This window comes from Corylus avellana, chromosome ca8 (assembly GCF_901000735.1).
Source record: "Corylus avellana chromosome ca8, CavTom2PMs-1.0".
Taxonomy (NCBI): domain Eukaryota; kingdom Viridiplantae; phylum Streptophyta; class Magnoliopsida; order Fagales; family Betulaceae; genus Corylus; species Corylus avellana.
In genome coordinates, this window is record NC_081548.1 from 21,172,980 (window position 1) to 21,188,148 (window position 15,169).

Below are 15,169 nucleotides of genomic sequence, written 5' to 3' on the forward strand. Positions count from 1 at the left end.
GTCAATGCAGAACTCACAGAAAACATAAAACCAAAAATGGGCTAAGGAAGTGCTCCGGTCTAATATCTTAGACCTTCTTGGCTCGAAGGCTCAGAAAAAGACTTATTGGATTTGCAGTTTTTGATTAAAAAAAAAAAAAAAAATTAGAGCGGAGGTTGGGTGATAAAAAATGGTAATTCATTTCAGTGAAATTATCCGTCTTAATTTAAATTTATGTCGGGAATTTTACAGCATTAATTTTTTTGGCTAAGCCATGGCATTGATTTCTGAGGTGGGAGATAATTCTCAACTTTATTTATATTTCACTTAACACTGCCTTCCCGAGTAAAATGACTGGACAAGAAGCATGAAGAAGGGCTTTACAATCTGAGAGCTAATTAAATAAATTAGAAACAAATTCTATATACCTGAAGAAAAGAAGTTGCCAACGCACTAGAAAGAACAAGTCCTAAATACCAAAGCATGTATTGATACACTTATCGTTTTCGTTTTCGATGTACTCACCATCCCCTCCCTCAACTTTGAAAAGGGGAAGGCGGATACCACTACAAATTGGCTCGTCTTGATAGCAGCTGCCGATTTTCAGCAACATTCTCTGTTGGCATCTCGCTTTAATGATCTTGGTTAACGGGCGGAGCTCTGTAATAAGCTGGAACAGTCGCAGGGAAGAACATCTGCCTAACTCCTTCTGCCTTGATAATGGGGAAGATGATTCCTGATGCACCCTGCAGTAAAGAAAACTCAAATTTTCAGTACTGAGAAGAGAAGTATCCTACTCTGTTTCTTCATTAAGATAGATAAGAGACAAGAGAGACAGAGAGAGAGAGCGGGTGAGTAAATAAAGTAAAGAAAGAAGCTCATACTGACCGAAATTAATCTGGCTCCAATCCAGATGCGTGAAGGTGAAGGAAAGGGCACCAATAAACGGCCAACACCAAAAACCGCAACAGCAAAGAAATGGAGAACCAAGCTCAGTGGGCGAGGGTTCAGCCCAGAGAGTAGAGAAACTGGTCCTGTTGAGAATACACCCCCAAGACTTAAATAATCAAAGCAAGCCTCGCGCATTTCCTTCCTCGCTCGGTCAGGTGAAGCACAAAAGACCTTGTACAAGGCACCTGCCAAAGTATTAATTGTGGATGCCACTGGCTGCAAATTGAAACATTAAGATATACTCAGTTAACTTCCTATTGTAACAAAGCACAAAAGAGAAAGCCTGCACCACTAAAGCTTGAATGGTATCAAGAACAGCATATCATTACAACTAACCTTACGCAAGGTGTAAAAGGATTCAAGATACTTGCAGAGTGTAGGTGCATCATGTAGGTCTCGCAAAGGCTTGAGGAGATCCCGCAGCACAACAATATCAGACAATGCCACAGTCATTCCTCCCCCAGTTAAGGGGTGGCGCATGTTGAATGCATCCCCCATTAACAAGGCTCCAGGGGTAGGATGGGGAGCAGCCGGCATGCTTCTGTTGGGCATTGTCCTTATGTTACCTCTATCAACAGCAGCTACAAAAGCATCGTGTATTTCAGGCGGAACCTGTGATAGAAAGATAACTTGGTGAATCAGAGCATTTTAATTTTAAATCATATATCAAAAACAAAGATGAGAAAAAACTTGGTAATAATGAAATGCAACAACAATATTAAGGCAGCAAGATATTTGGAAACATGTGGAGCACATATGCACCTGAGGGGCCACCATGGTCTTCAAATAGTTCGCCATTTCACCATTTGCAATAGAGGGAACTTTCTGTCCAGGTACATCAACCAGACAGCGAACCTCTGTGCCACTAATAGGATAAAACAAAATGGGGGAAGGGTCTGCTAGTATGACATGCCCATGATTTGCATAAGGAAGTTCGCAATTCTCCAGAACCAAACCAACAAAACAAGAGGGACTATCAACCTGCAGACAACGAGATATACATGATTAAAGTTTCTATAAGCTACTTAGTTGTCACAAATGGGAGATGAGTATTCTCAGCAATGCAAGCATATAAAAAGGATAACTAAATTTTAAGATGTTAGCAACTTCACAAACAAAGATAAACCAATTTCCAATTGCAGATATGGTTTTTGTTCAATGGGTGAGATTGAGAGGGAACCATACCTGAGGATTGCAAAGAGAGCGACGCAAGTTTGAGAAACAGCCATCGCAAACAATGGTTAGAGGTGCATATGCTGTCAGTACTTTGCCATCTTTAGTCTTGTACTGCACACCTTTAATTGTTCCATTTTCCTCGAGCAAAGAAGTAACGGTTCCTTGCTCCAATCGTACACTGGAGAAAATCGAAAAAGAAGGCATAACTACTGGTGAACAGAAATCAAGAGAACAAGATACAACCATCCTCTAACATAATGACACATCAGATAGTTACTATATCATGACACTGAGATAAAGGAAACCTTGAAATCCATAGGCATGCAGAAAATACAATGAGCAGCAACATTTGAAAAAATTAACATATTGTGGATATCTACTAAGGAAGATAAGTTATACTTGGGAAGGGTTGCAGCCTTCTCCCGCATCCTCTGTATGAAGCGCCCATTGTGAAAGCTCCTTCCAGACACATCTGAATGAAATTTCTCCAAGGGATAAGAGAGCCGGGTGTTTTTCCCATCCTTAAAAAGAGCATAACCAAACACTTGCTGAGCATCAATGCCCTTTACACAGTCTGCAATTATAAACAATGCATATCATTTAACAACCCACTTCCTCTAATTGGAGGTAAGCAAGAAATATAGTTGATAAGCTTAAATTTAAGCTACCTTCAAGCCCCAACTCGATTAATTTTAGGTAGCCTCCAGGCTGTAACAGTTCACCAACAATTCGGTCAGGCTCTGTTAAATCTCTTTCAATCACATGCACTCTACGTCCATCCTGCAATTTTAAAGCACAAAATCAATACATACTTGAGAATATCTTTACTGGGATTTTTTTTATTGGCTAAAAAGAAAACCAACGGAATTCTTACTTAACAAAATGCTAAAGACCATAAACAACCCAATTTGAGATATTTTACATCTTACAATAGAACAAACTAACGGCAAGAGTCAAAAAAACAAGATATGCTAGCATGAATACAGAGATCAACCCAAAGGCCTATCTAATTATTTGTAATATAAATATAAGCCCCAAATCCGAAGTACTTGAGGTTCTGACATATGTCCCAATATGAAGTAAAAGCTTCCCCCTTTTTTTTTTCACACGATAATCAAAGCAATGCCATTTTGCTTACATTACTTCATTTGAAACTATTTTATCAAAATTCTTAAGGACTTTAAAATATTATTTTTTCCAAATTTTCTCTATTTATTTCTAAGCATTAAAAAATCAATGCTTTTTTACACTCTTATTTTCACTTTCCAACAATTCTCAATGACTCTTCTTTCTTAATATTATTAAATTACTTTTTTGTTATTTAACTGTACCAGTTGAATAGTAACATGAATCTATTGATGGTGTCATGTATGGATATAATTCACACAAATGTCAAATCATATGCAGTGCATCAAGAAACTAGTGGGTTGTGTAAAAAAACACCTCAGAGCTTAACTTTCAAGCATGATTCACGTAGTATTCATGTATTTAGCCATAAAGTCAGCATTAGAGATAACTGCAACACCATTATTAGAGGAGTGGGACACAAAGATGGCTACCAAATTAGATTGTAAAAGATTAAAGTACAAAATTCGTCACTAATTCAAATACATGGTTAAATGCCCAGTTTGTCCTATCCAAAGTGACGAATGATGCAAAAACAGAAATGTGTGAAATCAGCATTCAAAGTTTTAAGCATATTCCCACTATGAGTCAAAAATGTGGTTTACTAGAAATAATCCATTCGTACAAGTCAGACCCCACCAAAAATACTCAATTATTTACTGATAAAAAATAGATGCATGGTACTATAAATCGAATAAAATTTAGCCTAAAAGTGGAATTCGAGTAAATAAAAGTTGCACGCAAACATTAATTTTTTCCACGTTCAAGACTTATGGGTAATATAATTTACAGAGTGGAAGCAACGAAGTAATCATGTAAACGATTATGTCTATAAACGCACGATTGTAATTTTAGGGCCATGTTCCATCGCACCTCTGATAGATTTGAAATTTTCAACCACACTGAAAAAGACCCATGTCAAAAAATAACTCTTGTAAAATATCTGTGATGGCGACTCAAAAATTCAACAACCTCCTCAGATAACAAACGTGATACCACGACAAACCATATTGTTTGCAACAACTTAATTCAAGTTGTGGATCAAAACGCGTATCTGAATAGCTATTTTACAGATCATATAGAGCCTAATATTGAAATTCCCCACCCCAAAAAAAAAAAAAAATTACAAACTATAAATTGAAAAGTTGCATAAGAAAACGAAATATAAAATTGAAAAGTTGCTTAAGAAAACGAAATATATAGTCCAGGCGGGACTGCCACATCAAAATCATCAACAAATTCAACATATTGTAACTGTAAATCCATAAAAAGAGCCGTATGAAACAACTAAACCTGTGAAATTCGCTAAAAACCCTCGCAAATGATTAACCCAACTACCAAGGTACGACTCGTGCACCGCAGATTACAAGTAGCACACGGCAGGCCGGAGTTTTGATAAGAAACGAGATTTTCAGCCTTAAGAAATGAAGTAAATCCATAACTATTTTCGCATTTATCAAAAAAAAAAATACAAATAATAATCGAAATATGATTAAAAACGAAAGCGCAATCCAGGTACAAAGTTAAGAGACGACTAGCTAGAAAGGAGAAAAAATATTCGCATTTATCAAAAGCTCTGCTTGGTTGCCTAGAAACTGCAAGAAAGCAAAAGAGAAAAAAAAATATATATACTGAGAATTAGAAATATCTTAAATCACCTTGGCGAGAGTGTGAGCGAGAGCAGCGCCGGCGACGCCGGCTCCGACGATGATGACGTCGACGTCGCCGTTACCGGATCCGCATTCTCCGTTAGTGGTGGTGGTGACGCTCTCCACGCACTCGCTTCTCGCCTCCGAAGAAACTCCGGCACGGTTCTTCTTGGCCACCAAGCTATAAATCGCCACAAGCCCCAACACCGAGGCCAAGATCCATCCAAACAAGCTCTGATCCATCATTTTTTCCAATGCCAACCACTCGCTAGCTCACCACAGACCACCACGACTCTCACTCGCTGTAATCTCTCTGTTGTTTGGTTCTCTCTGTCTGTGCTGTGTGCAATTGTGCTGTGATTCTCTCTCCTCGCTGGCTGTGCCTTTTTATCTTTCTTTTTCTTTTTGTACAAAGCCGTTGTTTGTTATGAGAATTTTCAGGAAGTATGGAAGTGTGTTTTTATATGCCTCACGAGTAACGAGGACAAGCTAGAGCTCAACTTGAACGTTTCCATGCTAATTTGCGCAGGGTTAGCGTTTGGGCTTAAACTACGCACCACAAGATTTGCAGCTTTAATTAATTATATATAAGCTAATTTACTAGTCACCCTTTATGAACAAAACCCATAGAATTAGGAGTCTATCCCCAATAAGAAATCAAAGAATACAAAAAGTCATGGTCAACCAAGAGTGGGTAAAAGTTAATTAATTATTCTATAAGTAGCCGTATACTTATTCTGTAATCCATAAATGTTTAACCGGTTCAGTTTTGTTTTGGGCATGTTAAAAAATGGAATTTGATCGGCTATTTAATTTTGGACAAAGTTTTCTCCAAAAGCAGATCAATTCAATTTATTAACTCTATTAGAAATGCATATGAGAATTACACGTCAATTTAATAGATGTTGAGTATACACCATGACTGGCGTGTGTAAAAGAAAATTCAGTCCCCATGTTAGAAAGATGTCACAAATGTAAATGGTTAATATGCATAGGTATAGTAGGCCAAAACCCACAGGTTCAAGCTATTGGATTAAGCGGTGTCCTACCATATCATATTATAGTCTCACTAAAAGACTTCTCAATGTATCATTCTCCCTAATGAGTAATATCAAAACTGATTGTGGTGTTGCAGTATGGTATGAATACCGAAGGCACAGACAAAAATTATTGTAGTAGGGACAAAGGTACAAGGTGTAAGTGCGAGTGCGAGTGTTTCTTTTTTTCTTTCTTTTTTAAAAAAAAAATGTCCGCACAAGGAGAAAACGAAATTCAAATTAGTAATCTTCGCTTCATAAGGCGTGGTTCTCAGCTTGCGAGTAGTTAATATAATATAATTGAGCTCAATATCGTAGGCTTAAATGAACAAAAATTTGCTACAAACTAGTTTGTAACAAGTTTATGTAAATTCATCTAATAAAGTGATATGTGTCCCTTAACATGTAAAAAGCACATGTTATTCGCATAAGTTTTTTTTTTTTATAATAACATGTGCTTCTTACATGTGTTTTAGTTATGAGACGCATGTCGTTAATTTATTAGATGAGTTTGTATGAATCAGCTACAAGTCAGTTTGTAGCAAATTTTTATGCGGTTTAAACTATTGGGTTTAACGATATACTAACCTACTATATTATAGTCTCACTAAAAGACTTTTCAAAATATCAATCTAATTACGGACAAAATTATGGTTTTAAATATGATGGACGGAATTAAAAAGAAATAAATTAGGGAATTAAAAATTCTGATTTTGAAAAAGGAATAGGGAAATTTCAAAAAAAAAAAAGAAAAAGATTGAAAAGACATTTTAGAGGATTGTGGACCTCATTGTCCTTTAATCCAATCTCGTAGCTCATTGTCAATACTTGAAAAGAGTGGTTGGAGGTTGGATGTTGGGGGTTGAAGTGTAATGTGGAAGCTAATATCTCACAAAGATACACATCAAAATTGTAGAAATGTCAAGTTTTAGGTCGCGTACACGATTCCGAATTTATATTATTTATATACGTTTGCCTAATTACGATTTGGACATTCTATGAGCTCTAAATTCTAATAAATCTTTAATTTTTTTGCTTAATATAAGTCTAATTTTTTTTTTTAAATTTAAAAATAAATAAAATAGAAAAAATATCTAAAGCAAATCTATTTTTTGTCATTATTTTATTTGGTATTTTTTTATTTTTTATTTTTAAAATTCTTCATTAAAATGGTTTTTTTTTTTTTTTTTTATAAAAAAAATGCCATAATTCCCTAGCTACCAATAATTTAAAGACAGCTGGATTCACTGGGGTGGGCGACTAATAAGGCCGCCACGTCCACGTTGTATTTAATGAACCAGTGGGTGTTAAATCAAGGGGCCAATATCATCTGGTGTGCTGGTCAAAAGCCTCCAAGTCAAAGAAAATTACCAACATGAATTCCATTTTTGTTTAATTAATTGCAATTAATTATGTTTGGCTGTATTTTCAATATGGGGTATGGGAGCGTATGTCCGGCAGAATGGGGCTTGGATTATCTGGTACCCATACCTGAATTGTTTTATTGCACTTGTAATGGATAGTTCTCATTCTAACCTATCTAAATCCGTCAAAATCTATATGTATTAACATTTGCTCGTTGACGTATTTATATATATATAAGCTTGCATTCCAAAGATATTAATTAATTAAGCCGGTATGCTCGTTAATTAATTGCATTTTTAAATTTATGCATGTGTTGGAAGTGAGCAAGCGGGTGATCATATCGGTGTAAATAGAATAATCTATTTATAGAGAACGTAAAGAGTACATATATAATTGACCATTATAAAAATGAACTAAAAAAATAAATAAATATTTTAATTCTTGCCAAAATCATTTCACGAAATATGTGTACGTGGTGGAAATGTTATTTTTCACTTCACTATTTACTTATTTAATTTTTTGGAGATCGACAAATTAAAGAATATTTTTGTTCCAATTTTTGCCTTTGCTCTTTTCTTTAAATTAAACTTTTCCATCCCTTATACATCTCTTATCCATCCTTTATTATTATTATTTTTTTTATATAAAAAAAATCCATGGTTAATTTGAATATCTTTAATACAGAGATGAACAAGAGACGTGTTAGAGAATAAAGTCAAACATTCATATATATATATATATGCAAATATATATAAACGAGCTAATGAGTTGAGCCGAGCTCGTACAAGTTTTATTTACAAACATTAATTGACTTTAGCTAAGTTTATACATGTATATCTCATTTAATAATGGAACGTAATTTTATATTCATGAATGACTCATAATATTTCACGTCTAACTCTTAATTTTTCTAGGTTAGGGTTGAATCAATCACATGTTTATCAAATGAAGTAACCCAAACATTCTCCATTAAGATGCCATAATAGAAGTCTTAATCCAAGGGCTAGAATATACAAGAATTGATACAACAAAGATGCAATCTTATAGGACACCTTTTACAATCCGAATTGCTATAAATTCTTTTATCTCTCTTGCTTCCGCTCTTTTCTTATTCTCTATTTCGTCTTAATATCTTCTGCACCAGCAATTTTACTGCCCAAGTAGGTAAGTAAAACAAATTAATCTATTGACTTTGATGTTAATCATCAAGGATTAGCTCGGGACCTCAACTTCCACGAGGATGACAAACGATCACAGCACTAAATAAAGTAATCGACGAGGTAGGTAAGAGATGTAAAATATATAAAAGGATATGCGTTGAAGAATATCTCAGCAGCAAGTACGCACTCAGACAAGCATTAATTGCGTGTGAACTCTGAAGTAATTTTCCTCCTGTAAGTGGGATGCGGGCATTTGTCATTTGGGATTTGGCCAATTGCGTGTGATTAAAGTCAAGATTGCTTTTGAAGTCAAGTATCCTCCGATGGAGAAAAATGAGGGTTACGCCTACCCACACGGGAACTGTGCTCAGGATTTTCACACGCCGGCGTGCTACTCATGTTTGGGTGCGTTTTGATGGGACGGGACTTTTGGCGATGAAGATACTTCCACGTAATCCAATGAGTATTGGACGAACACTATTTTCCGCTGATGGACGTCTTGGAGTGTACTTGGCAAAAGAGTGAACTTGAAGAAGTGAATTGAAAGAGTAGTAGATTTGATTGATATAAAAAAAAATATATATATATATATATTTTGTATAAAAAATAAAAAAATTTATTTTATAGTGATGAACTTGAAGAAGTGGATCGAAAGAGTAGTAGATTTGATTGATATATATATATAAAAAAAAGGATAAGAATATTTTGTATAAAAAAATAAAAAATTTATTTTATAGTGATTTTTTTTATTTGAATAATAATAAAAAATTATTGATGTGATGAAAAAGGTAAGAACGTTAAGATTGATTTTGAGATGAATAGTAAAGTTGATTTTTTATTTTTTATTTTTTCTTTCCCAATTCGATTATTTGGCAAACAGTGCCCAAGAAAAGTGTAAGCAAGCGAGAGAATCAAACATTTGACATGGTTTGGCGGCGGAGTATTTGGATCACGGTGGAGTGTAAAATTTTTATTTTGCAAATATGAAAAGAATATTTGTAAAAAGACAATTTTACCCTTTACTTAAAAAGGACGAACTACTCTCTGGTTGATTTGTGACAAGACAATTTTGTCATTCACTTAAAGAGGACCGGTTACTCTCCGTTGAAATTAAAGGAAAATGATTCATTTCGAGCATTAAAATGCTTGTGTTGACTAGTTCCATTTGAACTATCCTTCAAATGTAATTTCAGCCCATTCATATTGCTATTTGCTAATGTCAATGCCTCAAATTGATTTGAACCGGAGACAAAAAAGTGAAATTAACAAAAATACTCTTTAAGTATAACTAACTGGATACTTTCTAATTGATTTGAACTTAAATGCAATAAATTAAGGAAACTATTGCTAATGGAACACGATTTCTCCAATTCATTTGAGAGTATTTAATTAATTATATTTTATGAGTATTTTTGTCTTTTTTTTACTTTTTGATGAGATAAAAATACTCCCCAATATAACGAACTGAATATTTTGGTAATGCCCAACAGAATCAATTTTTTATTATTCCATTTTGTTTCGGATTATTTTCTCATTGCTTGAAACTTGGAAGAAAACACATCGTGCAAGGAATTAAGGAAACTAATGCGTGGAAATATTTTGTCCAAAACTCCTTGGGTCATTTACAGCCTTTCAAATTGTGTACATCATTACTAGGGTATACAGACATTAATTTCCTGAAAAGGAAGTTTCTTTTGAACATTGAAGATCCAATAGGCAATTTCTTAAATTTCCTTTAGAGAAAGTGACCCGTTGAGTTGATAATAATTTGTCTGAAAACCCCAATTGAACATAAACACTAGGGGACCATATATCATTATTGGATTTTCTAGCAGTCTTAGCAGATAAATAAAAGAGAAATCGACATAGGAATAAATTGATCGTCCATCACAAAGGACTTCCTTGTTGTTTTCTTTTATAATAATCTTCCTGTCCATTACCTCACATCTGGGGAAAACGTAAATGGTGCGTGCTCAAGGAACGTGGTCCATATTTTTATTTTTATTTTTATTTTTTAAAAATTGTTTTCCTCAAGGACTTGTCTATAACTCCAGTTGTTTTATGTTCATTTGTTTTTTATTTATTTTTTAATTTTTGGTGGTGAGATGAGAATATAAAACTCATTGGTATATGGTATTTTTTCTTCATTGGTACATGCCCTTGTCAAACGAATATTGAGGCTGGCTTTTATATATGCTATGTATCAGTGCAATGATTATTCTCGACTTAGAAATATGTTCAACAATTGGCGGAGATAATATTTTTTTTAACTGAAATAATAAAAATAATATTAATTCAAGCATACGTAACAAATATATTCAAATGGAATTATTTATGTATAAATATTACCTTAGAATTAAATAGGACTATACCAAACTACATGGGCATGTTCGAGTATGAGTAGTGCGTTTAATACTAAAAAAGTCGGTCTGAAGAAAAAAGTATATGTTTGGTAAAAAAAAATTGAAAGTGTTTTTAAGAGTAAAAAAAAAAAAAAAAAAAGACCAAAACGCACTTTTAGAAAATAGTTTAAAAGTGAAGTTTTTGTAAAAAAAAAAAAAGTTTTTTGACTTAAAAACTCTATTTCTCAAACGCAATCCTAAATATGCATGCTCGTAATCGATTTGGAGGATGAGTGTAACTTTTGGGCCAGTTCAGGCGGCCCAGTTGGTTAGCGTGTACTGGGCTTGAAACCTAGAGCCCGGCCCAAGATGGAAACCATCAAGAATTAAAAAGCTGCGCGCTGCCGGGAACCTCTGAGAAAGCAGAATCAGATAGGCGTAGAAAAGAGAAATGAATTTTGAATGCTCTGAGGTTGGTCTCTGGAAAGAGGCTCTCTCTTCCTACTCATCTCGCATAGAATCCCTAAACAAACCCAATTTACATTCCCTGGACGACTTTTACCGCAACCAACTACCTCCGGTCCTCCACCAGCGAAACCCTAACCCCTACATCACCACCGCCGAGCTCTCCAAGCTCATGCAATGGAAGCTCACGCGTGGCAAATGGAGGTGCTCTCTCTATCCCTCCCTCTCGCTAAATAGATACGTATAAATATGCAGTGTGAATGTTCTTATAGGCGTATACGTGAATTTCATTCAGGCCGCGTTTGTTGGACTTCGTTTCGTCCTTGGACGAGGCCGCAGTGAATTCGGCATCCTCAAAAGCGTTTAAATCTCTTCCTGATGTCTCCAAGGCCGTCTCCGAGCTTACGGTGCTCAAAGGCGTCGGTCCCGCCACCGCATCCGCCGTTCTGGCCGCTTATGCGCCGGATTTGGCACCGTTCATGTCCGATGAGGTAGAATTAGGGCTTGATTTTGATTAAATTATTGTGTTGATTATATGTGAGTGGTTAAGTCAGACGTCGGGTTATTGTCACAAGACTGAGTGATTGATATATGATAATTGGACCTGCATCCGTATATTGTGTTTATTAGTTTGTGAATTTTGTTTACTTCTCTGTTCATTTTGGGTATTAAGTTTTAGTTATTGATTTGTAATGTTGGTGAAAAGGCTATGGAGGCGGCTCTGGGTAACTCAAAAGATTATTCGCTAAAGCAGTACTTGTTATTAGCGGATAAGCTCCAGACTAAGGCAAAGGTCAGTGAATGTCTCTTACTTGTTAATTATATGTTCATGTGTGTTTAAGGTGAGAAAAAGACTGTAAGTATTTACTTGCTGTTATAAATGCTTTATCCGAGGCAAGGGCGTTGTTGGATTGCAATTCTCAACTGTTATTATTTGTTTCTTTACTATATTTTGATGTGATAAAAAAAAAAATGTGGCACTAGAGATTATTAATGTGTATTTTTTAACTACAAGGTGAATTTCAACAGAAAATTTGAAAGCCTAATTTGCATATCCTTTGAGGGCTATTGTAGTTTGTTGGAAAACAAAGCTAGGGATTGATATCTCACTATCTTAATGAGTACATTATGCATATGTAGGTGGATTACCTTTTTGCTTTATCCTATGGACTTCCTTTCCCATTCATTTGCTTTACAGAATTTCTTTTACCCCAAAGATAATTCTTTTATAACAATTCGCTGTGACTTTTGTGTCAATGTTTTTTTTTTTCTTTCAAAAGAGACAAAAAAGAAAGAATAAACTCTTTTTACGAATAATGTCCTTTTTCATCTAAGCTTATGGATAATTTGAGTATATTTTCTTTCATTATATTTCTCATCCAATTTCTTGACTATCTTCTTTATAAAATAATTATTGTTTCCGACATGCCGACTGTTTTGTATTTGGTTGAATAATCAATTAATGGTCACAGGATATACAGGTTCTTTGTTGTTGTACTTCAATATTTTTGTGGCTTCTTCGAAAATCTTTCTAGGTTTTTTTTTACTTGATTGGTAAGTTACATAGACACTGGTGGATCTTGAACCCATGATGATCTCACCCTGCACCCTTAGTAATAGAATGTTTACCTTTAACCGATAATTTATTGCAAGATTTAGGAATAAGGCTGCAGTTGATTCTTTCTTAGAACATAGCTTTCTTTTCTTTGTTTTATGGGTTGTTAAAGGTGCAAACTGCTTGGGAACCCATCACTCCTTGTCAAAATAAAGTTATTTGCATCACTAACAAGGCTCAAGATGTTGATCATAGGGTGAATATCAACACATTGAAGCAGACTTCGAAATGTTTTACTTGGTGGAGCAGGTGTCAGTTTTAGTAAATTGAGAAATATAGTATAAGATCATGAAAAAAAAACGTATAGGCGGTGTTGATGCCAATTTAATTCAAGTCGTCTTTGGTGGTGCTTGGGAGATAGTTCGGGCAGGTTCACAGGAGACAAGCCTGTGCTAATATCATAAAGTTAGTAGTAGCTGCAGAATTGTTAGAGGCCAAACCTCCTTGACAGGGATTGCTATAACCATTTTGATAAAACCAAGTCATTTTGGAGAGTGAGGCTGTGACAATTATTAGATTGCTTAACTCAGTGGCTTCTGATGTCTCTTGGCAGATCACAGCTCTGATATTTGGATCAAACTGTGTGTTTATTTCCTGATTTAAAGTCAATGCTAATTGAGGTTTCAGTGGCATGGTAGCTAGTTGTCTCTCCTATCTTGCATGTTAGAGCAAAATTTTATTTGAGTTGGAGTACAATTACTCATTGACAGGGCATAAAATAGCTCAATTACTCATCAATGAGCGACGAGCTTTAGCTCAAATGGTACTTCCTCCCTTTGTAGCAAGGTAAAGGGTGAGGTTATGCGTACAAGTCCCACTGGTTGCGTGTATAACTTACCTATAAAAAATGAATAAATAGCCATTCACAAAAAACTTACACCACTTTATGCATTCGTTCAAACCCTGCGTGATTGGCGTTTCAGATGAGGGGTGAGTGTATCTTGACCTATTACCACATAAAATTCTTATCTCAGTTTAGTTTAGCAGGGTGTTTGCTGAAACATTCTTTTTAGCATCTAGATGTACAACGTATCAAATTATACATGCACTTACTCCATGGGGGTTGTATTCCTGTCAATGAACTGTACAAGTAGTCAAAGTTGGAGCTTCCTCTTTTTTATGGACTGTGGCTGTCTTTTTAGTTTTTAAGTATCTGGTGGAAGATTGTCTGCAGGAATTAAGTTCAGAATGTGATTCCTTCTCACCATCAGATGTAGAAAGGGCTCTGTGGAGTTCTGCAATAGGGGCCAAGTTGCTAGCTTCACATTCTGATCCAGATTCCAAGAGAAAGAGAAAACGTTGATTTGATGAGAAAGTTGACAGCAATGCTTGTAAGTTTTAACCATGTTAGTTGTAAGTTATATATGTCCTTACAGCTTGCCAAGGCTCTTGCTCCTGACAGGAGTGATTTATCAACTCCTTAATGCTAACCTTTTTTCTTTCTATTATTGTGGTTTCTGCCACAACATTTTCTGCAAAGTACAATTAAATGACCTATTTTTGCTGATTTTAGTTATTTTTTTTGTGGAAAACCTTCTTATGCAAATACGTTCGATTTGTTCTGACACGAATTCCATGAATAGAAAATACGCCTTGGGCCATATGGTATGCACATAGTAAATGGGGTCAAACATTTTGGTTAATGCCTCACCTGATTAATCAAAGCCCATCTAAGGAGGTTACCTAATTCATTTTGCTAGTTTTGCTGCATGAAAAAAAAAAATCGACTAATTCCAAATTAGTCTTCATTTAATACTGTCAATATGTATTATCACTTTTGGGAGATACACAAGTATAAAGAACATTACATTGTTACGTTGACCGGAGTAGCTTTACTACACTATCCAGAGAGTTGATTTCAGGCAAAGGGATTTTTAAGAATAGATAAGCTCCTTGCATTGTCGAGGAAGTTAGGCAATTGTTTTTTGAACTAAATGTAAAGGATATTAAGAGTATATTCAAGGGGTTGGAAGTTACGATAGATTTCTATGATTGCAAGATAAGGTACAAGTTATATTAACCACAATTTGAAGAGTAGGTGGGATAAGGTCTTAACCTTGGCCAAGGATATTTTCGGAAGTTACTTTACCTCTCTCTTGATAGCTCTCAAGTGCAGCTGAAAGATGTAGTCCCATGGTTCTGTTACCCTTCCTCGTGCACTGGACTGGGTTCACTCTCACCTAAAGTCTTGGTGTAAAATAAGCTCTAAAGCGTCTTAGTGAAGCATTATGTTTGGCAACCTAGTTAGATAAGAAATGAACAGGAGTGAAGTTGCATGAAGAGAAGAATGATAGAGATTTTCAGC

General features: G+C 35.2%; 2 protein-coding genes across 3 annotated transcripts; one reads left to right on the forward strand and one right to left on the reverse strand.

The window, feature by feature from the left end:
- Nucleotides 1-272: 272 nt before the first annotated feature.
- On the reverse strand, nt 273-5,305 carry LOC132189727 (squalene monooxygenase SE1-like). Its single transcript, XM_059604504.1, has 8 exons — nt 4,890-5,305; nt 2,775-2,886; nt 2,506-2,680; nt 2,116-2,284; nt 1,693-1,911; nt 1,267-1,542; nt 868-1,146; nt 273-725 (listed from the first exon to the last, which is right to left on the reverse strand). The coding sequence occupies exons 1-8, from the start codon at nt 5,124-5,126 to the stop codon at nt 612-614; spliced, it is 1,581 nt and encodes a 526-aa protein (XP_059460487.1). The 5' UTR covers nt 5,127-5,305; the 3' UTR covers nt 273-611.
- Nucleotides 5,306-11,208: 5,903 nt separating this feature from the next.
- LOC132189061 (uncharacterized) lies at nt 11,209-14,369 on the forward strand. Of its 2 annotated transcripts, none has more exons than XM_059603547.1 (4): nt 11,209-11,453; nt 11,545-11,740; nt 11,956-12,042; nt 14,039-14,369. In XM_059603547.1, the coding sequence occupies exons 1-4, from the start codon at nt 11,236-11,238 to the stop codon at nt 14,165-14,167; spliced, it is 630 nt and encodes a 209-aa protein (XP_059459530.1). In that variant the 5' UTR covers nt 11,209-11,235; the 3' UTR covers nt 14,168-14,369. The 2 variants fall into 2 exon arrangements, with proteins under 2 accessions (XP_059459530.1, XP_059459531.1); XM_059603548.1 differs by having other exon boundaries at nt 14,076-14,168.
- The last annotated feature ends 800 nt before the right edge of the window (nt 14,370-15,169 follow it).